Source organism: Hermetia illucens, chromosome 1, assembly GCF_905115235.1.
Source record: "Hermetia illucens chromosome 1, iHerIll2.2.curated.20191125, whole genome shotgun sequence".
Lineage (NCBI taxonomy): Eukaryota > Metazoa > Arthropoda > Insecta > Diptera > Stratiomyidae > Hermetia > Hermetia illucens.
The window spans coordinates 36,128,578-36,155,966 of record NC_051849.1 but is presented as its reverse complement, the minus strand read 5'-3'; the positions used below and the strand labels follow the sequence as shown (position 1 = coordinate 36,155,966).

General features: G+C 37.6%; 1 protein-coding gene across 2 annotated transcripts in view; it reads right to left on the bottom strand.

Annotated features, from left to right (window-relative positions):
• The window catches only part of LOC119648802 (dentin sialophosphoprotein), a 70,707-nt gene that overhangs the window by 2,486 nt on the left and 40,832 nt on the right, over positions 1–27,389 (bottom strand). For both annotated transcript variants that reach the window (XM_038050654.1, XM_038050662.1), the window contains exon 2: positions 9,826–9,967. In XM_038050654.1, coding sequence (XP_037906582.1) covers positions 9,826–9,967 — 142 coding nt within the window. The remainder of the gene's footprint in view (positions 1–9,825; positions 9,968–27,389) is intronic.

Genomic DNA, 27,389 nt, shown 5'->3' with positions numbered 1-27,389 from the left:
CTACGCAATGCTTACTACATTGCCTCCTACAGGATACTGTAATCCTGTAGGCTACCGCTGCGGCCTTGAATGACATGTTCTAACAAACTTTAAGGCCCAGGTCCTATTAGATGGTCCACCAACGATTATTATTATTATTTAGTGTCATGGGGCAGCTGCCTTGCAGGAAATATACGTTATAGAGCTGGGCGATATGGCATAACAGACGACGATTACATCCAAAATGAGGATATCCGCGATCGATATGCGTTTGCACCGATCGTGAATAAATTGCGCGAGAAACGTTGGTAGGGACATACTACTGTGATCAAAAAGTAAAATGAAATTATCATTTAAAACTCCCGGGCATTAGGAAGACAAGTAATTTTTTTCCTAGGTTGGTAGGACTGTCCTTTGCCAGGCGCATGTTTGTCAAAAGGTTTAATTATCTCTGAGTTACATGTGTTTTTGTAAACAACCAAAGGTGAATTTTTCGATTTTTACAATTGAGCAAAGAATTTGCATCAAATTACGAAAAAATTTGTATAAGTGGTACAACGAATTCAAAGCAGACCGAGAACGGGTTGAAGACGAACCGCGCTCTAGACGATCATCAACGTCTACCGACGGGGGCCACGTCCAAAAAAAATCAAAGAATTGGTGCTTGAAAATCGTTGATTGACAATTAAAGACCTTGTTTATAGTGTCGGAATATCATTTGGCTCAACCCAAACCATTGTGAAGAATATTTTGTGTCTCAAACGCGTCAAGTCTCGATGGGTGCCAAAATCACTCAATTTTTTTGGAAAAAAAGCGTCGCATTGATGTGTGTGAAACTTTGCTATATGATTATCAGGACCACTTGAATCCGCCTGATTTGGCTCCGTGCGACTTCTGCCTATTCAGCAAACTCAAAAGGCCAATGCGGGGACGCCGTTTCGACACCATTGAGGAGATAAAAACCGAATCGAAAAAGGTCTTGAAGGCTATACCGAAAAAAGACTATTCGCACTGTTTCCAGGACTGGAAAAAGCTGACGAGAACTCACTGGCCCAGATTTGTCTGAATATCGAAGTGAGAAACGACCAAAAGGCCGGTCGAAACAAAGATGGCTAAATGGTATTTTGAGAGCTTCTCGACTCCCTTCATATCAGGTGTATGAACGAGCAAAATGGCGCGGCGTATCAAGACGAGCTGACCACGCTCCTGAACGTGACAGAAGGCAGACTTATTTGATATCAGTCTGCTGTGCGATACTCCCACATACCAGCCCAAAAGAATTTGGGGAAGAACAGTCGCAACATAGCTTTGGTCTTCATTAAGCTGCATTTACAAATGCACTGAACTTTCCTTTGAGAAACCTTGGACACTAATGGCAAAGGTTTTTTGAACAAAACATCACAGTTTTCGATAAGAAAAGTTAATTTTGGCAGCTTGCCCTCCCTCCATCTTTATATAGTCCATACAAAGGTTCTTTAATTTCCTCACTCCTTCCAAACAACATAAGATCTGCCGAGGTGCTCCAAACGGAGCTTTGTTTGAAGTGGTAATTTTACCATTTTCGCCCGGGACACTTCTTCAAATTTAAAAACAGAACATTTTTGCTGAGGCTTAACCTGCAGAATATGACGAATGAGGGAGTATCTTGTACTTCAAATTGCCAGCAGCCTCAGGAAAGCTGTAACTTCCACCACGACTGATCCTGGTCAAATCGAATAATCATTTGGCCATCGCACAATACAAACACGTTCCTCGACGCCTATTCGAGGTAGCTCCGCCAATCCTACTGTTTCGTCAGGGCGAAAGGCGCACTACAAAAGAGGAGTGTATTCATCATTGTAAGCAGTGTTGTCAATTTGAGTCGACTTAATATTAATGGCAGTTTTTGTGAGCTTGTTTTTATTTGAAACATTCACCATTTTTAACTAATTTTTTTCTTTGAGAATTGAAGAAGTCCACACCTACTTGGTGGCCGATCGGACCAGAGCAACTACTTCTCACTTTTTTTGCTTCTGCGCGTAGCATCCAAATATTTAAAAAAAAAAACGAAGACACTTGACGATTTCCAGAGTAGAGATAACGCATCAGGCGCTGCTTCAACTTTGTCTTGTCAGCATTGTGACCAAAAGTGGCTGGAAGTGATAAGAGTAAGTAGCTCTCCAATTGGTCTGGTCCGACATTAAGTGGGTGCGAACTTAGGATCTCTTAATTCCCAAACAAAAAAATATAGCTTTGGCCTATTTTGGGCTTCAACTATGGTAGTTCTAACGATCGATATACCTCCCGCTCACGATTACACTGCTCCCAGGGCAAAGATTACACTGCTCCAAGGGAAAAGATAAGACAGCAGCTGATGAGCTGTCTCTGCCCTGGCCTAAACTGTCAATCGGGTTTCTTCTTTCTTGGCTTAGAAATAAAGCGTCCAAGTTGATTTATTAAGCAAAAAAGTATTTCGGGAATCAGTTGTCCCTTTCTCCAAGATTTTCCTCCTAAGGGAGGACTTTCACTTCACTTAAACTACGGCTACCACACCACTTCAAAGGGTTGCATCTGAAGGAAATTGCGAATGCGAAAGCCTCCATTGCTACATAGTCTTGGAATCGTTGTGCTTCTGGCACCCCCCTTAAGAGTCCCAAATGAGGATGGGAATGGTTAAAAATCAAGCAATTTTTCATAAATTTTGTGAAAGTGAAACTTCTAATATAGGCTGAGCGTAGTGGTTAAGGAGAAGGGCGTCTCAAATCGTTCGATCCCGTCTTGAGGAGCGCGTAGACAAATTTTATCGTATTCAGAAGTTTCCATCAAGGGCAGAATGGATCGTCAGTTGAAACAAACTAATTGCAAAGAACTAACAGTCAAGTCATAACTTTCAACGTGGGTGTTCCTCGTTTTTGCGCCATTGGATACTGGCCTATTTGGACTCAGCCGTTCCATTATATTCTGTTCAGCAATGGATCCTCTTCTTTTTCAAACCGCACCAAAACACAAATCCAGAACGTGAAGGACCCATTTTTGAGACAGTTTATATTACCTTAGGCTACCGTAGGTTATCCTCATCTGTGGCTACAATTGCAAAAACTTTCAAACTTCGCTCTTCTTCAAAAATGTCATGAATTGTGTGAATACCTTCCTCCACATTGCGGGTCTAAGAGTGGCAATGACCTACCCTATTTTCACCTCATTCCCTCTCTCCTTTGAAATACGGTGTCACTTCCAAGTTTTATGGCAATGTAAGACTTCAAGTCCATCAGTCCAAGTCTACTCGCAAAGGGTATCTGAGAAAGCGACCCATTGCTTTTACTAGTTTGCCCACATTCCTCGATAATTATCTATGTATGGTTTGCATCTTCCATCTAAACAGTTCCAATGTTCATTGGCAGCTTGATCAGCCATTTCGTTTTGAACATGCCTACGGTAACTCAACACATTACGAGTTGGACCGGACGAAAGAAAACGTTTGAAACTATGATAATCACCAAAAATGGTTATATTCTTTCTTAGTTGTTGGTCAGTTGAGAAGTCAATTAGGTGATCTTCAGGACCATGTTTTTGCAAGTCCCGTCTTAGTAAATTTTGGCAAAAATTTCTTCGGCCTGTTATAGACGTATTATCTGTGATGGAAAAAGTGCGAAGAAAAGAGATTTTCTTACGTTTCAGCAGACTTCTGTCTGTCAAAATTGGAAAAAGGATTCTTCAGAGGTAAATTATAATTTTATTAGTATATTTAATTGTAATGCTCAAAAATGTGGTTCAACATTTCGTCTGCAACTGATTCCAAAAAGTCAAAAGAATGCCACACAGGAGTTGATAGTATTAATCCGATCTGCTTTTGGAGGCTTCACTGGTACTGCACCCCCAGAGCAAAAGAACAACCCTTTGAGTCCCCGTAGCGTTGGGGATGGATAAGTTTCATACATTTCCAATCCAATCCATCCAATGAGGAAATAGTGTCATTAACTTGATTGGAAGCCACCTCTCTATCGACAAACTCCAAGAGAACTTAATCTGACGTTTCATGCAGCCAAGGCATCACTACATGACTTTATGTATAGAAACCGCAGAGAAATCAAAATGTCATCCTAGAATGCAGTTTTTCTAAATTTTCAAGATTTCATCTTCGATCTAAGCTCAATCAAAAAGACATGCCGAAAACCACATGAGGAAAGAGTACCAGACACCTCTTTGTTTTTTTCTCATATTTTTATATAATATCCAATTGCATTCAAATCCCCGCACAAAAAAAAACTACAATTAACTTTAATAAAATCACTAAAGAGCCGCCATAAAAAGTGAATGGACTTTGGCAAATTTTCGATTTCACATCCAATTTATCTTCTGTACTTTCCAAAGTGTTTCTTTTTTGCTTGTGCGCATTTTTTTGCAATTCATTTGTAAAATTACGAGTGAAAGACTTATTAGTTATTACAATTTGATATGAGAAAATGATTGCATGGTTTGTAATTGGGAGCTTCTTTTTTTGTGGTCTGCCAGGGAATGGGCCAACAAGTGATGGTCTGTTACTTCAGAGGGAGCGAAAATGGCAAACCACGCACTATGCAGTGATTTTTCGGAATTCTGAAGATGGTTTTATGACCAAATTGTGAAGAAGTTGATGCACTTTTGAGAAAGCTTCAAATGAGAAATTTCATAGGGGATAGGTATTAACAAGCAGAACATAACATCAGATGAAAGATAGTTGGATTGGACTTACGGTATGAAAGAGGTTGTATGGGGAAGAGATAGAATTCCGCAGCTGGGCAGATCAGTGAACCTTGTGGGATTCCACCTTGAAGGAATGTATCTTTTGTACGAAACAATTTTGTTAATTATACTCCTCATGTTCAGATGCCTTGGCAGCAAGAAAGCAAAACTATACACCTCTACTGGAATATCATCTTTTTAAAATATCTAAAAGCGATACCCATCTAAGTGTTAATTACCGAACACCGCAGAAAAGTATCGCATCATGTAATTCTACATACCTTTAGCTGCTTACATAAGAGCAAATATCTTTCAGTGCATTTACATGCAAAAGTACGGAGGAAAATGCAGGTCTTACGTGTAGAAATTATCTCAAAAAATCATCACTGACTCAGAAAATCTACTTATTCCCTCTCAGCTCCATTATGTGAACTGATCTACAAAACCGCAAAACGAAGCACGCGCAAGACGTCATGAAGAAGGGACGGGAGCTGGTTTTTATAAATCTTGACCTTTGTTACGAAACCGTAAGAGTAGCACTCAAGGCAATTCAAGTAATGTTGCATTGCATAATTCAAATTACATATTCTAATTAGAGAATTCGATTAAATAGAGGCTGCAGATTGTTTAACTGCAAGTGATTTATTTGCATAGATTTTGGAGGAGATTTACTGGCTCAGAAATTTTATTAACAAGTTTTATAGGCTTTAATTCCACTGACTGAAGATAGTTAAAATTCACGCATGGTCAAGTGACTTTATAATTTTTTTTAGGCTAACGGAACATTAAGCTAGGTTAATGACGGATAACTTTTAGAAAACTAGTATTAAGTGTAGAAGTCTGTTTTTTTAGCGGAAGAAACATTTTTTCCAGTAGCTACGTAACACAAGGCCGTAAACGTGCTTTAGTGTAACTTAGTAGTACAGTGGTTTAGCTTAATGTAGTTATTTCCAACCAATCTAGTGGTGGTGGTGGTTAAATCAATTTATTAAAAAGAAATGCCCTATAGCATTCCCGAAAATGCGTGATTAATAATTGTTCCTGAGGAATAACGTGAAGAAGAAGGCTAACGTGAAGTGGTCCTGACCCTTACCTTATGGACTGTCTTGTAAGTACAGAGGGTAAAAGCCAAAATTATAAAATCTCAAAAATAAAATAAATCCTTCAACTTGAAGTCCTGCTCGCTCTTAGTAGCCTGCAGTAGTCCATCGAGATTCGCAAAAACCTCGCCGATAGGTAATTTTATGTGCCTACCAGAATACAAAAGGTTTGCTTATGAAAAGCCAGAAAACCCATCGACAATAGTTTTCCGGCAACCGATTTAGCGGAAAAACTGAAACGCTGTCAATGTTCAGGCGAAGGTCGATGATCCCGGTAGCATCTCCACGACAGCTGAAATAATGCATCCGTCATTCGCGAAGAGTTCATTGAAGTGTTCAAGGCTTCCTCAGCACAGAGATTCTTCTGATGGATTCTTTGCGACAAGAAAACTCTCGTCTTTATTGAATCCATTTCTGTGATGTGACTCTTTCTTGGGTAGTAATGGAGATAATCCGATTTTGAGAGTGGTAGAATTGAGTTTGAGGTTAATATTACCCGATTTCAAGGCTCTTTGCGAAGTGAATTCAATTCAGGGTAATCCTCTCAATCTCACTGCTCTGGATTCGAATCTAAGTTGTCATGGGTCTCTGTGTTCGTCTAGCTGTTGTGAGCGTTAAGTGTGATGATAGTGAAACTGAAGCATAGTCTGAATGCGTGGATGCCCTATACTACACTAAGGAATGCACAGGAAACACTAAACATTCGTTACTATCTTGCGAGAGCTGCCGCTTATTCCTGTGCTTCAGATGGTTGCCCTAGCTATCGGGGTGATGGGGTTTTCTTACATCCTTCTCTCCCCTAACAGCAGTGATTTGTCGAATTTCTAGTAAATTTCCAGTCCTAAAAGACATTCTTCAAGGGTAGCTCCATTTTGTTTTAATTTTTGGCTTTTTGCGAAACTTTGGTGACTTTCGTTCCATCCTTTGGTAATACTCCTGTTGACACTTCTATATCTTTTCAAATTTAATAAAAATCTTGATATTTCTAGGGAAAATCAATCGTACCACTTCGTTTTTACGAGAAGTGAGTACATCCTTTGCCTTTTTATTATGTTCAGCGAAACGGATGGACGGTGCAGTTTCCTTCTTAGTAGAACAAGAGACCCCCACTCCGTATTGTAGTCTGGCGCTCCAGCTAGATTCATTCCACTGAATCTGTTGTTCAGCACACTCAATCCATGCATGGGGTAAGGGATATCTTCCTTTCTCCTCATTATCTCTCCTCTGTGCACGTTGAAAGTTATTCAGGAAATGCGGGGCAGAACATATAACCCCCACTCCCCCAACGTTGCCCTCCATTTCATTTAAATTTCTAATGCGGGCACTCCCCTCTCGTCAGGCCTGAAATTAGGATTGTATTCGATATCGGCTGTGTTTTGTTTTTGGTTTCTTTTTCTAAAACATGGCACGGACATGGTGTTGCTTATCTCAAACTCAAAAGAAGACCAAATTTGGTTAGAAACAAGAGGATTGTGTTTATTTCTTGATTGGAATCTACAACCCACAGGAACACTCTAATTTTTACTTTTCACTGTGGCGGGTCGAAATATGACCTACACCATCGCCCCATGAGGCAAGGTCTGCCACCTATTTTTATCACACCATAAATATTGCTCCTACAGACGAATTTCGGGGCTGGATAATCCTCAATAAACCGGACAAGCGGACGTTCTTGGGATATTTTGGGGTGGTGCTGTTATGATCTTTTACGAAATTCTATGAACAAAGTTAAGAGTTGGATTGTTTGAGCCGCTGCCAGAGGGTTTATTCACCGCACTGATATATTAAATATCTACCGGAGAAATCTCAATTTTAACCTTCCCTTTGGCACATTTTCTGATTACTTCGATACGGAATATTGATCGAAAATTTTTTGTCTCTATATAACCATGAGGACCTGAATACGGTTGACCAAGTTAATTTTTAACAATGTCTACATAAATAAAGTTTGCTTCGTTGAAAAATATATTTTTTTTTCGGGCGAACCTTCTGCATTTGTACACGTATTGAATTAGCGAATTACTGTATGTTACTAAGTGTGTTATTAGCGTTGAAATTAGTTGAAGGTCTCACCAGGCAAGGCTAATGTTGTTCGATATAATAACTCTGCATGGCTTGCTCCTAAATCTACCTTAAACGTACTTCGTAAATCTTTCATTGGAAAAAAAAATGGAACCAATAAGGATGGTTGTCATGGCCCACTATTTGAGCTTTCAGTGGATACTGCCAACTATCAACGAAATCGTTTGCCGCCGAACGATAGAGTGTAGGGTTTTCGATCGTTTGCAGACGAGTACTTCGGTCGGATCGGTCTTTATCACTTTAGAAATGATTCGCAATAAGCACAACTTCTGACCATCGCGAAAAATGGCCTACCGAGATTAAAATACACCAGAAACCACGGGATAGTTGACTGAATCCACACGGACATATTGAAGTCGCAGGACGGGTACCTCAAAGTGCTGAAATGTGTTTCTAGCACTGATACTTATTTGGGGCCTTTGGCATTGTATACTTGAACCCTTTGAGCAACATGTTTTTACATTCACGCTGACCAAATTTTTGCAACACTAATAATAAAGGAAAATGTTGAAAACTCTTTTTTCTCAACGATAATGAATCTGGCTGTGCTAGTTTCTCTTATGAAAACAAGGTCAGCGCTGCAGGCCACTACCAATATTATGACCAGAAAGATTCTCAGATAAGCAATTGGCGCTTTTGATTAACGTCATTGAATAGATCTTACTTGACTTGACTATATGAACAGTAAATAGCCAAAAATATAAATAAATTGGCTGAATGGGTCACTCATCAACCATAAACCGTGGTTTGCCATCAAAAATTTCAATTTCGCCAATTATAACCAAAGTACCGAAGATAAACGTCCATTGTAACTTGGTGAGGAACTCTCTCTGGAGGGAAATAATCTAAAACAGGATATGCTCGCGCTATAATAGTTGACTACGAACAAAAATAGCATGCGCCAATTAGCATCAACAGCCGTGTATACCTTGCTCAGTTCGATCGTCTTTACAATGCAATCAAGATGAAAAGACTGCTTAAAGAGAACCACCAAGCGCGATCAAACGTTCAGCATTGTATCAATAAAAAGATTCTCCAAAGAAAGCATGATTATCGCGTCAATTGCTTGTTGAAAAACTGCCAAATGAGCAAACATTGGTGATGATTTGGATCACTACTGGTATATTTATGTCAAAACTTGGCTAGAACTAGAATTTTTTTTTTTCAAGATTGGCGGATTCCTAAGTGTCGAAGCGGATCAAATAGAGAGTGGTTCACGGATGAAATCGTTAGCCATTTTTGTCTTTTGATTCTTTGGTTGTTAAACCCAAAAAGAAGAGTCTGTGAGCCACAAAAGAAAATTGTTCACCACTTGGTCAAACGGATGCGGACCTAAGAACCTTCAAACTTCAAAGAAAAAATCGGATCTTATTTCGTGAAAATTCACTCTGTCGTTTCAGTTATTTCTGAGCCTGAAGCTGAGCTTGAAGAGTCTAGATCGGTCGCCGTAACGTTGAGGGGGGCGGCCAGTGACCGAATGAAAAATGATTCGGCCAACCGGCTTCGGGTGTGAACGAGGATTTCATGTTTGCTTAGGCTTTGAGCAAGAATTTGATGGGCATATTTATCGATGGTGAGGACATAAAAGTATAATATTTCAAATTCTATTATCATCCGTTTCCAGGCCAAATTGAACGTAGATGGCAGGTTCAAGGTTCAGGAACGACCAAGATGGCTTCCACTCATTTTCGCCGCTTGGTACCTAACACACACCCAAGTAACCTGGAAAATGACGTGGAGGCAAACATTTCGCAAATTCGTTGGCCATGAATTTTTCTGCTCTTTGGAGGAGGCAACCCTCCTTAGACTTATCACTTCATAGCATTAAGTGCGATGACAATGAAACTGAAGCAGAATCTGATTGAAAATGCAACAAAGGAGTGAACACGCAACAAACCGTATAGACCTCCGATTTCTTTCCGCTGATACTTAAATTCTAGTAATACCAATGATAGATAATTACCTGTCTGTCCATGAGCCTGCATGGAACCAAGATGGTTTCGTCCATGATATTAACAGTTTTAACAAATTTCTCCATGATGTGAACTAAACTGTCTTTTGAAAATTGTCGTTCATCGTGTCGGGCGATACGTCGTAGGCAATTTCTGCAAATAAAAAGGAAATAAAAGTCCTTATTAGTTTCTTTTTACTTGTCATTGTCCTCAATATAGGAATAAAATATATCCTTGGAAAGTGACAATTAACGAAAAATGTAGGTGAACTAGTGGTCTAGATTGCTTTTCCAGAAAGTCATACGGTAAATAGACATATTGTTATGACTGTCAACCTGAATTGTGTGCTATCGATTATGTCAAGTCCATCTAGAACTCTAATGGGTTTACCACCGAACATACATAAAAATACATTAGGTCTAGTAATCGCTAATGTAATATCGTAGTATCGTTCCAGGTTATCACAAAACAAGCAAAACTGAACTAATCAATATTCCTCAATAACTCAAAAGCGCTAACAGAACCCCGCAATCAATATTCAACCCCAAGGTTTTTGTCCGTTCCTCACCACGAAATAAGCCACCAGAACCAGACTTCCACGTGCCAGACCTTATTTTCTCTCATGACAACAAATCTTTCTTTAATAAAATATAATATTCAATGGCGTCTAAGTCACCCAAGTGCAATCGTACCCGATACAGGCGACATTTTCCCAACAATTGGAAAACCTTGAGGACAACACGGGTATGCGGTGTGGAGACTATCGCGTTTCGAGTACATTTCCACCAGACACAATTACAATGAACTGATTAAATTGATGCAATTTCTCAAGTTGTGTTAGAAGACGAGACCCAAGCCATAGAACTTTAATCGCTGCATGGGAAATCAAGAGGGAAATATGTAATGCGTTGAGTAGATGTTTATGGTAAATTGTGGAAATTTTTACATAATATGATTGGATTGTAGGTAAGTGGTTTGTCGAGATGTGTCTTTTGCGTGGGGAAATTGTTCACGTTGAATGATGATAGATTGTTCAGATGATGATTTAATTGAGATGAAGAAAATTGCGTTTTTACTACAATTGAATTTTTCACAGATTAGGGTGGATTAATTGAGGGAGAAGTACATTCGCAGGTTGTAAACATCAATAAAACCAACGCATCAAATTATGTGATTTACAATCTGCCTACGGATAGCTTACCGCACCTGCAAAATCTATTGATACAAGACATCAACTTTATTTCATAACTGATACAGCATAGTGTACTGTTTTCCACCATATACACCCCTTTAATCGAATAATTCAGAAATTCGAAAGCAATAGAAAATGAAGATAACACAAGATGAAAGGATTCGCATTAACGAAGGGAACAATTAGTCCTTGAAATATCTTATTGGCAACATGGATTTTTTTTATTTAAAAAAGGACAAACCTTCCTTTCTAAATGAAATCACAGTATTTTCCACAACCCGATCAATGAAGCTCTCAATCAATGCTTTTCAATGGAAGCTAGCAGACCATATTAAGAAGTCCTCACCTGCTCCCTGAGATGCCAGGGTGACTCGTCTCTATCTTTGGTAATAGGATCATAAAGAAAGTCTAGCACAAATCAGCGACAACAAACTGATACTCATGATGTCAGTCTAATTTTCCGGATTGTTCATTTTTTTCGCATTTTCAACGAACTTTTATGATCACGGAACAATTTGCGAAACGTAATCTCGAGAATGGTTTTCCCATTTCAATTCAGGTGATACCAGCTTCAAAGCCAATCCAGGGCAAGGTTGATTATCAAATTTTAACAGCCAGGCAGTCTTGGCTGGAAGGGGCAGAGAGCTGGACGAAGACGTCAATGTGGATCAGAAAAAAAAGGAAAGATATGACAATAGGCTGAATGGATTCTATACGAACTAGCCACTTCTCAACCATAGATTACTCGAAGGCAACCGTATTGTCTTCTTGAATCAAAGATAAAACACTTCGATAGCCGACGATTATTCTCCCCAGTAACAATTTAACAAACCGGAAACCGAAACCTCGGTGCTTCAAGTATGAAAGGTTTTGTTGATTTTTCATGTAATAATACACGATGGTTTCATTAATACATAGCTCTTAGTGTATATACGTTGAACGTACCCCATATCCACTTCGATGTGATACTGTTTCGTATTCGGCTTCAAAACTTAGACTTGATTTGAGAAGTGCTAATCAAGCCCTTTCGTCTGACACCCCAGATGATTATATTCGACGAAAAAAATGCTACACCCCCCTTTTATATGAGACGCACCCTTATACTCTACATAGAACGATGGGCGTTCACAGTTCTCACCTTGAAACCAAATTTGGTGTCAGTTGGTACTGGGAGCTGTTTTGAGAAAAGTGCGTGTGGCAGACAGACGGACAGACAGTTTTAAACTAAACCTTAAAAATGAGTGTTGAATTTCTAAGTTGGAGTTTTTATTTAGGTACCGCGAGGTACCCTAAGTGCTCATCCACTTGATATCGAGTCGGACCACATGCTTCCCAATTTTTTGCGGTCGACCGACATCTTATTTTGGACTTAGCATCCAAATATTCAAGAAGATATGAGATATCGCCACCAAGATGACCCAACATGGGGGAGCCAAGGTACGATCACAGATTTTTGGTAGATTTGCTAGGGGCTCCTTCTTGAAGGAAAAGGGAAGGCCAAGCATAAAATTATTGGAGATCTTACACTCTGAATTTTCTCATGAAAAATTACATTCATCAAGTAAGTCACTGTCTAATGCAAGTCCCCACGAGGCAGAGTGACACCCAAACTCTACCCCGAATTAAGTTTGGTAATTTTTCCTCTTGTAACATACCTAAAGGCTCAGCGCATGGATCATTCTTCTACCTGAGATGAAGCTTCGAATAGAGGAACTTCGATGATGCCATCATATTTAATATGGTAGTAGTCAATGCCCAAAAAAAATGTTGGCACTCAACACGTTTATGATTCTACCTTTTTAATTAGGTCTAGACAACATTTAGTTTCGCCTAATGGTGTCCACTTAGGGATTTAAAGTTAAATGGTTACCTTCTAAAAAGATTTTCATATTCAGATTTAGTAGTCGTAATATCTGTTTCCTTGGAGATTTGAAAGGAGAGAGAGTGAAACCTTTAATTTTATGTGAACAAAATATCAGGAAGAAAAAAGCTAAGTGTTGCGGAAAAGGGGAGAAATTTGACCTCAAATATCTTGTACGAACTGCACGCTGTTCTCCTTCAATAATGATGTTGGGTGCATAACATCCAAAGTAATTTTTAGTTTTTCGTTTCTAAGGGGTACTGTCAACGCCGAAAAAATAACATTTGGTACGCTACTTTTTGTTGATTAAAGGTTCCTGGGTCGGTTTATTTTTTTAAAAGCCATTTACACGAATAAATTGGCTGGCTGACGAGTAGTTTCTTCATAAATGGAACTTTAATATTTCGTCCGAAATAAATTCGCGGGAAATTGATAAGTTTGAACTACTACTACTACAACTACCAGCCGGATTTCCACGAAGTATACTTGGTAATATTATGCGCGATACTATCCTCTGAGCTGCTGCAAAATTTAGAATTTCAAAAATTTGGTAATAAATAATAGTTTATTTGACCAGATATCAGGAGGGGACATATTTTGAGGCCAAGATTTTATATAAGCGCATCAGCCTGATTTTTTTCATATTTTTGGATTTTTTGGGCAGTTAGTCCTGTCTCACTTTAAGTGTACACATTTTGACTACTTACTCGTGCATTTTACAATCTACATCAAAACTAATATCAATTTCGGAAAGTACTAATCGAGACCTTTCATTTGATATTCCAGATGATTATATTCGGTGAAAAAAATTGTACATCCCCCTGGGTAGCCCCCTTTAAACTTCTCGTAAATTTATGTCACTCACTATATGCGTGGGATTTCATAGTTCCCACCAAATTCCGTTTAGATCGGTGTAGCCGTTTTAAAGAAAATATAGACAAGTAGACAGTGAATCGATTAAAATAAGGTCTTGTTTTACACAGCATTATTGCCAGAACAGGTCCTGCTAATAGAACACCTCGCTTGTGCGACGTAGAGTTTTAGATTTTTCTTCGGAGTTACGGTGGGTTTATGATCTTCGCCAATGATATGCAGTGAGTTCGGCAGAAAGGACAATACTGGCTGTATTCATGAGGGAGAATTGCTCATAGAAAGCTTACAAAATGGTTTTCTTGCGAAGTAGAGGAGGATGTTTTTCAGTGATCCTGTGTTAATCTGGTCAATCCGTCTTTTGATAGGATTTTCATCGTCATTCTATTTCATCCTGTAAGAAAGACCCACAAAGAATTTTTAAAACATTTGTTTTTCACGAGACAGTATCACGTACTTCAGCAGTCAATGAAAAACAATCCAAGAAAACGTAAACACAAAGGAAAATCCAACACTAATTCTGGAAATAAAGAATGAAATACGACTTATATTCCTTTTCCATTGAACTACAGTCATCACTTCGGGCACAACATTTCAGCACAATGAACTAATTTTTTCTTTTCAGCGAAAATTACATCAAAGTAATTGCAATTCTTTATTTGTTTTTATGATCAGGTAATTACTGCGAATAGAGGTAGGCAGATATGTAATACCAAACAGTAAGCCATAAATACAAAAATGAAAGACTGCAATTATGATTGTCATGACACACTTTCGCAGATTGTTAGTGTTTAGATCTTTGATGAACGCTGGGGAAAGACATTTGGTGAGTAATGTGGTAGCAGATACAATAAAACTGATAATTTCGTTTTGAGGAGTTATTTCTATTGAAATCATAGGAGCATGCATGTCAATATCGAAAGCTGCTTCAACATGTTTTCTTAGGTGATTATTCCATTATTGAGATTTCATATTTTTCAATATTTCATAGAAAACTAAAATTTGGAAATGGGAGTTTTCAGGCTCTTAATTTTACACGAATGCACAGAAGCAATGCCTCCAAAAATTATCAGCAAATTTCACTGACGTTGGAATTAGGATTTCACATAATCGGAGGCAAGTGGTTCCTGAAATATGGGTTAATGCAATTAAAAAAATACACTAGCGAAAGAAAACTATTTCAGGTATTTCTCTTTCATATTTCATCTCTAATGGCTGATTTATCGAGCCAATACTAATTAACATTAATTTTCCCGAAATGGAGAAGGAAAAAAAGATTTTTTTTTATTGAAGATATTATTTCACAACTGCATATAAGACACATCGGGAACCGTTTGATTCCGTCTTGGATACTAGATCAAAAGAGCTCAATCTTTGAAGTTTTCGAACTATTCATGATAGTCTTGAGTATGAGATCAGAGTTTTTTAACCGGTTCCCGAAATACTATACATGCGGTAAGGAAACAAATTCATGAAGTCTGTCAATAGTGGGCAAGGTTGGCCACGGTAAGCAGTTTTCATATTTGAAATAATTAAAAATTGCTTTTCTCTATTCGCTAGTGTTATTTATTGGTCTTGCAAATACCGATATTTCGGGAACCACTTGTTCCTTTCATCATTGCTAACAAGTTTTCAAGTTTTCATATTCTTGTGCAATTTTCCAGCACCACAACATACTTTCATCTCGAACAAATTACTCGATCATATTCCACTTAGGGTAAAAGTTATTTAGCATAACTTGAGGTTGCATTAACTAATTTCGGGACATTTGCTTTCTGTCAAATTTAAGGCAGTTCACGAAAAGTGGAAAAGAAATATCAAAAATTATAGACAATGCCTCAATAAAATTATAAGATAAGATTATAATGCAATTGCATAGTCCTTCATAAACGGACGTTTTCAGGTCATTGAAAAAGATAAAAAGTATGTCAAATTCACACTTCCTGAGAATTTAATAAATTACCCTCAGATTTTTCCGGAACAGCAAAAGATACCATCAATAAACTGTTATCACCGCTACAAAATCACTAAAATAGTATCAAATCCTTGTCCCACAAAATCTATCATCATAAATTTTCATAAAAGTCCACACCAGTGAAAACCAGTTCACTTTAAATACACACGTTGTACTCTCATGCAAATCTTTATGAAAGCGTATCAAGATGTTTATCTTATTAATTATGTGAATATCAGAAAATCAATAAAATATTATTGATCAGTTACAGATTTTCTGGTTTGTCTAGACAGAATATTCCATCACACGCGTTCCAAACTTTGGTCAAGGTGATTTTTTGTTGCTGGCACCCGTGTGATGTATGCTTGCCTGGATAAAGATAAAGATCAGGTCAATATTCTAGTAATCGATCATTGATCACGAGTTGGGCTAGTGATAAGTGATAATGGGGTAAGAGGTAGTCGGATCATGAAGCTGAAAGCTGAACGATTGGGATAATGCATTCTCTGAATAAAGATTATTCCTTATCCGATGTTTATCTGGTAGTTTGGAAAATTTTATTGAATTACTCAGAAAAAACAAAGTGACTGTAATAATATGAAACCATTATTTTTCCGTTGTCAGTTGAAATCAAAGATCATGGACTAAAGGGACCAATGATTTTCCACATAGGATACATGTAGGCCTGCCGAGAGGGGGATGGTGAGGGGAAATTCCCCCGGGCCAAGAGTTTTCTCGGTGGCCCGGAATAGACATTTCGATGAAAAAATAATATAATAGGGAGCCTGGGAAATTTTAACGCTCGATGGAAACTGTCGATGGAAATTGGTCCGTGAAACATGGTCGTAACGACTCTATGGCTTGGATGAGCCAGTAAACCAAAAAAAACGGCATAAAAAGATATTGCAAACAACACGAATTGAACCACTAGAAAGGAGAAACCTGACCAATTCCATATTAGAACACGTCAATCATGCCAGCCGAACACCAACTGCTAATCATCGAAATAAAATCCAATATCCTTAACTTACTTGGTTTTTAGCCTTTTCAGAAGAAAATGTTTGTGGTAGATCCGGAAGATAAATATTTGGAGCACCTCAACATAAAGTAGTCAATATTGGCCTAAAAATTGCTTCTCTTAAAAAAACATGTTATATGGGCAACTTTTCCTGAAATATGCGGGGCTCGTTTAATAATAAGCAACGAGAAGAGACGGTTTAACTCCAAAATGATTAGTTTAACCAAAACAAAATTTTGGCCATCAAACTAACACTTTCAAAGAGATTAAAGGCCTTTAAAGAGGGCCGGGAAGAGGATCACGACGAACAACGTTGTGGGCGGGCATCAATCAGCAGAGTCAAGATGGTTGACAATGAACTGAGCTTGTCGTCTACTGTTATGTTTGACATTGTTACTGAAAATATAGTAATGAAGAAAGTATGACCAAATTCGTGAACAAGGTGTTGTCAACCGACCAAAAGACCAAAACAGTGGACGTTTCACTTGAACACTTGAACTTTGCAACGTATTGAAATTGAATCTGATTTTTTGGACAACGTTATCACTGGTGATGAAGCCTGGGCGATCTACGACTTAGAAACAAAACGACGAAGGCGTGAGCAGCAAGAATGGTAAAATCAAAATTGAAAGCAATGTTCTTTTTCGACAGTAAAGTAGTGGTCGATAAGGATTTTGTACCTCAAAGACAGACGGTTAACGCTATCTACTGCATTGACGTGCTGGAAACACTCCGTAAAAGGTTCATCAGGACGAGAAAAAACATCTCCGCTAGCTGGAAACTCCATCACAACAAAGCGCCTTGCCACAACAGACTACTATGATAGTACGTGAATTTCGGGCCAAACACCAGATGCGAATTCTGCCCCATCCTCCCTGTGAAGGGATTTTCAAACTCAATCTGGGCTCTTAACATAGACTTCTAGGCGTTGACCAATCGCAAGACTGAATTTGGTCGTCTATTTCATATAAAGGCTTCATTGAACTCGAAACAATACTGTCAGAATATTAGTTCAATGGCAAACTTGACTTTGCTATTTGGCAGTAGTTGTCTTTGAACTGTGGACTTTTTTGACAATACTGCCTCTGTTGGAATGAATTAGCCCTCACCGGAAAAACGACAGTGGAAGAAAATGTGCCACTTCTTGACTGTCTGGCTGAACTGAGTTGCAGAATGTACCAAGCAAATAAATTCATTCTTTTCGAAAGTTCCAACATGCAACACTGGGTCTTCAATTTATGGATAAGATGTCAGAGTAGCCTAACAACGGTTACTACGACTACATTCTGGAAGATTCCCATTTCAAACTGGTCGACGAATTACACAAAAAGGAGACGAAAAATCGCGTGCAAGTAATCAAGAAACTCTTCTTTGCTTTGACTGGATTGTCTAAAACGCTCAATAAATGAGTGTTCCATGACAAAACCGAACAAACGACTGAAGTGATCCAAAAACTGCTAAAATAGAAAAAAAAAATGATTCATGCACGACAGAGCTGAGTAGAAATATAAATGACATAGCTAAAATTGCTTCAGCCAGGTTTTGACCTATACTGTCAGTACCTAAAAAATTGAATGAATGGAGTCGATGAAAAGAAAGCCTCCCTCCCCAGACGAAATCTCGAGATGTTGTCTTCCAGCGGGGCAAGCGAGATCAACACATTGTCGGCAATTTGACAAAACTGGAGGAGTTGGGAAGTTATGATCTAACCATCTTGCATCTCTAGTATTCCACTATCAATTATTCTGGTCTTTTTGAAATTTCCCTATACTCAACCTTAACAGTTGACAGTTGAGTTACACAATAAAATCTAGACTCAAAAATTTTATATTTTGTTTTTACAGTTCTTCAAAAAAACAAGAAGAGTTCCAATGCGATTGCGATGCAGAATAAGGCATAGGGCGGGAAAATGGGGTTGTGGGGGTGAATTAAGGATAGGGCTGCTTTGCAACCGATGCATAAAACTGAAGGCATATGTCAAGAAGACAGTTATCACTATTCTAAAGAATACTGATATGTTACAATTGTTTCGCCTGCATTCTCCTCGATCACAGTTTTCAAACGTTCATTCATTTCAATATTTGCCCAATTAAATTTGATAACAATTTTTCTATATTATTATGAAATCAACAAGGAAGCTCTTTTTAAAGGGAGACTAGGGATTTACAATTTTTTTTCGAGCCGATTGAACTCGCTTATGTAAACGTTCCCAATTTTTTTTAGTGTTCAAAATTCTAAACAGTTTTTCCCACAACTCAAGCTTTCACAGTCGGTGTCCCTCAACTTCAAAACTACTGCACCGATCGTTTTGAAATTTTGAACACCATTTCTGTACATAATTTACGAGGTAACGCGAGTTTTTTTTTTTAAATTTGTTAATATTTTTCATTTTACAATAACAAATTAACCGATTTTCTCTCAAAAAATCACGTTGTTTCAATGTTCCTAAAATGTGAAAAATTGAAATTTCGAAAAAAAAACCCCAGCGTTACCTGAGCAAAGCGATTATCTCTTGATATAATTTTCATTTTTTGATTTCGGATAACCTAGCGCCGAGTTATAAGGGGCACCGCAATTCACCTTTTTTCCAAGACGCTCCAGAGTAATTGCGACCTCTTTTTACACAAATTAACCCCACTCCATCCTTAAGTTAACTTCAACTGCCTAATATTAGGATTATGAGAAGTAAAACGGAAAGGTTTGATGCGATTTCTCCGAAAGTCAGCAAAATTACTTCATACAAGTTTTTTCTCTATACCATAAAACCCAAAAGTGTCTATTCAAATAGGTGTGAGGATTTACTAATCGTATATATTCATAAGCTTTACCCCCGGAATTCGCTACACAATAGGTCGATTTGATGCTATCTGTTTCCGCCCACGTGATCCATTCAAAGTGCATCTATCCCTCTACTATAATGCATTCCGTATAACCTATCTTACTGCTGCTTACGGTGTCAATCCACGCAATCCACGTTCAAACGAACTTGACCCCTAATTAGTAAACTACCTTGTACAATTTTTAGCATAATAAAATTCAGATAAACATTTACCCAGCTATAATTTTTTCCTATTTATGAAATCAAACATGAAATACAATCACCAAAACATAGATTTGCCAAGTACTTAGTTCATTAAGCTTGACCCCACGTGGAAACACACGCCAAACCATCTACCAGACGTGCTAAAGTTTGTGCTTGAACTTTTCATTAGTAGTTTTAGATATATTTTTAGAACACGCAATTATTTACTTAATATCGTAAATATTCAAACAGAATTATCGAATTATGCGAAAAGAGTGTTTCTGCTCGATCGTTCGGAACTAGAATAGTAATTTTTGGATTCTGTTTGAATTTAAATGTGAGTACTCGTAATGAGTAGTGAGGATGTGTATTTTGTACGCATAGATGTAAATATTTAATTAGAATAAAGTGAAGTTATTAATCCATAATTTGTTTAGATAAATATTTTTGCGGAAATGCTTTAAGTTCTCAGGGAAGAGACCGTGAAGGTATTTGCTAAAATTGTATATTTATATTTTTACTGATTTGATTTTCTATGGCAAAATTCACCGGATGGCCTTGACGATTATTCTGAATTACCATATTTCAATAAGGTTTGATTGTATCTTATTGACACGACAACAGCTTTAGAAATTGAAATGGATGCAAAGAGTAAGAATTTCGTAGCAGAATTCTAAACTTGTTTACTCTGATTTTTATTTTTTTATATTTCGATACCATTTCAAGTATTCTCAATGCCATTAAAATCCTGAAAAGATAAATGCAACCGCAAAAATGGTTACATATTGAATCCTCCATCAGAACGTGTTTTACAGGTAGAGATGCGAAGGAAACGTAGATTACTTACTTCGTATAAAGAACAATATACTAAAATCAATTCGAGGTCAAGAATGGAGTTGATAGCATTTAGGATTATCTTGCAGAAAAATCTACATTGGATTTTATTATCATTTGAAAATTATTCGGATCAAATCAGGTTTGAAATTAATTTATCTCTTCAAATGAAAACATATACATACGTTCCACCAATGCAGTCCATTCTTTAATGACCTATCAAAACATTCTTTGTGACAGCAATGCATATAAAAGTTGATTTTTATTAAAACAAGTTGATATCATTAACCTTTAAGTTGTTGCGCAGGGTTTTTATTTTGATAAATAATCGCTCGATTATCTTGAAGGAAATAATTTATAGGTTTTAGTCGTAACGACGACTTTTTCTCCTATAAAATTCTGAACAGAGAATAGAAAGAAATAAAAGGAGCAATGGTTTCTCAATGTGTGGAAAGACCGGTCCTTGGCCTCCGCGATAGGATATAAACTTCAAGATATTTCTCAGAAATAAGAGGAGCAATGGCTTCCCAATGACTCGATAGGTCAAATCGGTCAAACAAAGGCCACTCTTGGCCGCTTGCTTTACTTATTGCTTGGCATTTTCATTGACAACAATCGACTGAAAAGTCATTTTCGAGAGCTTCTACCGACTAAGGTGCATAACGTATATAATAACTTATTATATAACTCGTTATATAACTATGGTTTGCGAACAATTTTATAATACTGTTAATGCTTTATTTCCTAGATTTGAAAGTTATAATTCTAATAGTCTTAAAGCAAAAAACAAACTTAAAATAATGCTGAGTTATCATCCACTCATTGATTACAAAGTAATTCTAACTTGCAGATATTTTTAAAAAAGAAAAACTGAAAAATTTACAACTAGATTTTATCGGTTACTCAATAATGAAATTTCTTGAAAATTAGATAACTGCTTTCCCGTTAACCCTCTCACTTCGCCAATACACAGGTAAATGACGTTGATTGGAATACATTACTCAATCTTGTTAATCCCGACAATAAGATAGATTCTAAAGCAGTTAAACAATTTTCTAATTTCCGCCAGTAATAACCTCTTGTTCTGAAGTTACTTTTTTTCATGCAATTATCACTGACGTATGTGAATGATAATGGAAGAATTCAGTAAGAGATACAGTCACAGCGCTGGATTGAGGTAGGTATAATAATTCAGAATTGTGCTGTGAATCATTTTTTATTTGCAATAATTTTACTTTATTTACTCTATGCAGTCATCAATTAGCAATAACTAAATGATTAAGTTATGAATGTAGGTGCTAAAATAGAATATTTATGGATATGATCGGTGTATAGGTTAGTGGTTGTGATTGAATGCGTAAAATTGAAAAAAACAAGAAGTTGAAGATGCTAAAAATTATTTCTCGGAATGTGTCCACATATCTTATATCTAAAGATGCATATTCCATTTGTTTAGAAATTGTTTTGTTGGTGTGTGGAAAAGGCCACTTATTTGGAAATTGTTTTTTTCTGGGAATAAATAAATTCCCAAGCGACAAAGTACATGAACACTTCGATAAGCTGACCTTCAACTCTTCAATTATTTGATTTATATTCCATCGTCCATCGTTTTTCCGTTTCAGATTTACATATTTCTGTGTAGGAAGGATAGTAAACCAATAGATCCCTTATAACCCAAAGTAAAAAGCGAACAGGAAACGTAGCCCAAGAAAATGCAAATTCCAGAACAGTTGAGATATGAGTGAAGGACGTTTCCTATAACAATAAAAACCCCTAGTTTTCCTCCTATCGAAATGTCTTACAAAGATACGCATTTCGGGAGCTACTTACCGCCTTTGGCTACCAAAGTACTGAAGAAGAGATTACATACCTTCCGAAATGCGCATCTATCGACATGAAATATTTTTGTAGGAGGTAAGTTGCGGATTTTTATTAATAGGACAATTACAAGCACCAGAAACAACAAATATTTAAAAGATGTTTCTTTTCCTGTTGCTGCCCATTCATGTTTGACATCGCATTTCTGGAACCAGTTGTTTTCACAAAAGTAGGATGCAGGTGCAATTTGCAATTGGTTAGGGGTTATCTTCAGAAAACAAGAGAAGAGAAAATGAAACAAATTACATTCCAGAGATAACAAGAAAGAACGCAAATGAGCTGACAAAAAGAAAAGATACGTCAAACCCAGCGACTTCAGCTTTGACACTATTAGACAAGAATTTGAAGAGGCTAATAATAATAATGTACTCACAGGAATGAAAGATATGCAAAGTCTACTAAAAAATTCAAAAGGCTTGAAATAGCTTAATTCAGAAGATTTTTGTTCGAAAAAAAATCATCATAATATATTTGTTCTTTTCGTGCCTTTTTAGCCGTTATTTCTAATCCCACTCAGTTGGCTGTATTGTTTCTATATGTTCATTTTCTGGTGTGGGGCACGACAAATTTCATTAAATTGAGCTGAATCGTGGAGGCACATTTTGTGTATCTCGTGCTGTTTGTTTGGGATTGGTTTCTCCCAAATCCAAAAAGAAAAACCCGTTTCAAAAACCCGCGAGAGCATCCTCCTCTTGTCATTCTGACATCTCTCACCTCGGTCTCCTGTCAGGCCGTCAGTTGTTTCCACGGCCGTGCAATGCGGCGGCAGAAGCGAATTCGGGATGACGCTTAGGTTCACGCCCCCACATGAGCCGCCAGCTGAAACCATACGGATTCAGCGAAGCTAACCGTCCGCGCGATTCCGTCAATTCTGGCACGCGATGCACTGTCTGGCCCAAGAGTTTACGTTCTTGCTCATGGACGGCAAGAAGTGACTAACCGATTCGACGCCCTCATGCCTGGGTGCGCAAAATCGTGTATTGCTTTAAATACTTCCTTGCGAAAATCGACCGGAATGAATGGTGGTAAGAGTTTGAGCCGAAAATAGGAAACTCCTTGAATTTCCTGATTTCTAAGTTAGATAGTGTCTGCTAGTTGTAGTTAAGTCTAAAATTGATAGACCAGTAGCTTACTCCAAACTACAGTTATATTTTATTATGTATATATATATTTCAGGAAAGTAGCTTTGTACTATTTCGGGAGCAACTTACTCCCTTCATCAGTACAAAGTTACTAGTTAAGTTGCCCCCGAAATATATATATACATAATAAAATATAATTGTAGTTTGGAGTAAGCTACTGGTCTATCAATCCTTGAATTTGTATTTCTGGTTTGCCTTCAGGCTCTGAAGCTCTACGTCTTTTTAGGCCTCGGCGATTGCCGTATAATCGACCGTGGTGGGGACTGTGACCACCGAAATTCGAGACAACGCGTCTGCAACAACTTGTCTTTTCCAGACACGTGTCGAATATCAAAACTAAACTGGCTGATATAACTCAAATGCAGAACTTGGCGAGGCGCTCTAGTTACTTTGACCTGAGTTGAGCTGTTTTGAAAAGAAGCTCAACGCTTGCCAGATTTGATTCATCCGTTGGATGAGGAGCGCCGCCTACCGCTGTATCTGGCTTCTGGCAGAATCTAAAAGGGCCTGCAGGAGACGTTGAAAATGCACTCGAGATGTTCCAAGTGCTCAAATTCTGAAGAGGAAGCGACCAAAACATCATCCATGTAGACGAAACAAAAGTTCATGTTTCGTAAGAGAGAGTGGATGAACCTCTGCGAAGTTTGCGAAGCCTTTTACAAGCCGAAACTTATCCTAGTGAGTCCAAAAGGTATGCAGATAGCCGTTTTCAGAATGTCTTCGCAAGCGACAGGGATTTGATGGTACGCCTTGGCAAGATCTAGGGTCGTAAAAACACGGCAGTTCTTAAGCGATTGTGCAAAATCATGGATGAGTGGAATGGGATATCGGTCTGGAACTGTCTGAGCATTCAGACGATTATAATCTCCACACGGCCGCCATTCACCTTTTGGCTTAGTGACCAAATGAAGTGGAGAGGACCAACAGCTATTGGATGGTCGGCAGATACCTTGTTTCATAAAGTCTTCAAACTCTTTCTTCACAACAGCAACAGTTATACTCCTCTTTTTCATATATGAGAACCCGGCACCTTAAAACTCAAACGCTGCCTCACTTCTGCCCTGGGAGCAGCTTGACTGAAAGTGGCAACAAGTGGAAAAATATGTGGATGTGGACTCGTAAACAATTACCTACCTTTAACCTAGCTTAGGCTCAAACTATTGGCGGTCTAACTTCAATATAATTCGCAATCTTGTCGTGTTTTTACGATTATATAAAAGAGTGTGTTCCCATCTGTTGCCACTTTCGGTCACGCTGCTTCCAGAACAGAGGTGAGGCACCGTCTGAAGAGTTGCCTCTGCCCTGGACGAAACCGTTAGTCCTTTTTGTTTCAAGGTCTGGGTTGAAAATTAATTTGCTTCTAAAGAGGTCGAACAACTAGCAGACATTTTCGTTTTCAGTTTTCTATGGTTGAAAATTGCTACCACAGTCCAACCCTGACTTTAAATGAGATTATATAAAAATATTTTCCATCATATCTATTTGTTGCTAAAAATCGGACCATATTTTGTTATCATTTTGAGTTTTTCCATTGCCTGTAACGATCGGTCATACCGATCTGATAACAACAGCATATACTGAATTTTATATTCAATGAATCACTTTGTTGGTCTTATATAATTCCACCCTGCTCCAACACGAGTATAATCACCGACCGGCTTCGATAAGCCATTCAAAATTTTGGAAAAGGTTTTTTGCTAATCTATCACTAGGTCCAATGTTATTAACCTCCCATAAAAATGTCAGAGGCTTTTTCCTTTTTAATAGGCCATTATTATGTCTGTGGCTAACTCCACTGAGTAATTAAAGCAGCGAATTTAATGATGATTAATTTTTCGGGAGCATATCTTGTATTTATTTGCAGAACTAGAGGCTGTCAGCCAGTAATCTCATGGTATAATAATTTAAAATATGCGCAAAGACAGAACATGATTTTTTGTTAGCTATGAGAGCGTGTTTTTATTTAAAGCAATCTTGATTTGATGTTTGTTACTATAAAAAAAATATTTTCATTCAACATTCCGCCCCGCAAATGTAGCGTGCCAACAAGCAGATTTTTTTTGTCTATAATACACGAAAAATAAATAATAAAAACAACAAAAGTGGCGATTAGTTTCGATAGAAAAAATGACATAGAAAGTAATAAATTACGCCACCCTCGATTAATACCACCAATTTTGATAAGACAGGTTTCGATGACTTTGCTGGGGGTAACAACGCAATTTATTTCGAAAATAGATTCTGACCTTTTGTTATAAAATATAAGTAATAGTTCAAGTTTTTGTTCAAGAAGGCGTGGCTGAGTTCTAGTGTGTTATTTATAGATTTAATTGGTATTATTTGCATAAAAAATGAAGACTAATTCCGCAGTAGGTTGAATGCATGCGGATGACAATGAAGCACTCACGTCGAAACTGCATTTTTTATCATATTCTAATTTCCGTGGTGATGAAAATACGATCAAGGACTCAAAGTAAAAACCTTTTTATTAGAAAAATATAGTGTCAAAAAATGAACGCTAATTAAGACAAAATGAATAATTATAAGAATGGAAAAACTCTCAATGAGCTTCAGCGACTTCACAAGAGCTATTCAAGGCTATGTGATAATTAAAACAAAATCACTGACTTGGTTAGTTGTGGTATACTAGACAGCTTTTGGCATATAATGTAACGGAAACTGCCGTCTTATGTTCGAAAATGTCACAAAGTAAGTCAGACAAGTATACGACCTTAGGCATTTTTAAAGAGTATCAAGCGATTAGTCTGATACTGTATTTTGTTATCGTGACTGAACATTTTTCGGATGTGTCGTGTTCAATCAAATTCGAATAAAGAGGATCCTTAATGCGGTAGAGTAGGTATGGCTTCTTAGTTTGAATGCTTATTTTTCCTCTTCTATTAGTCTACAAATACGAACACCTTGAACCAATCAAGAAATATGATTAGCACCTTTTTAACGCTTCGGGCTCGAAAAATAGTACACTAAGCAAAACTGACGGGAGAGATACAACTATCACTGACAGCAAAAACTATCTTTCACCGGGAATGGTGGCTGAAATGAACTGACATAATATTACGAATAATACAAGCTCAAACTTCTCCTGTTTTCTCAGAAAAGGACGCAAGAAAGATCCACATTAGTCAATTCAAAGTCAACATAATTCGTCAAATTAATTGTCACCAGTTCTGCAAAAAAAAGGGCACCCTGAAATGTGACAATTGAAAAGACTCTGCTTTGTATGTGCTGCTAAAAGGCGACTGGAAACGAAGAGAATTTAGGCAAACAAACACAATAAAATCAATTCGAAGATTTCATCCTTGTGACGCTGAAGAAGGGATCAGATGGTTCCCGAAATACAGTATATGTCATCAAAATAAAAATTTCTGCCTAGAACGAACAAAATTGTTAACCGGAATATACCGGGGTAACACTTGTTGAACTGAAAACTTGAGAATCCTGAGATCTCCTAACGCTGGATGAAAGAAGTAGCTACTGCGAATTTAGGTTGACACCTTCGGTAAAAGTGATAGCCTTTTGTGGATGTGGGTTTTATATTTCAAGTAGAAATACATATATGGCACAGCCTTTAACATTTAGAAAATTTCCACAGAAGAGAATAAAAAAATGTATTCCCAGACCAGGCCAAAATGTATGCTCATTTGAAGTAAGGTGAGTGCTAGGACCCAGGTAGTGAACGAAATAATGTAATTAAGAAAAACCAAAATCGGCCTAGCACGAAAGCTCGTTTGAATTTTTTAAAGTTTTATAACGTTTTATTCCTTCTGTGCATTGCTTCAGTGA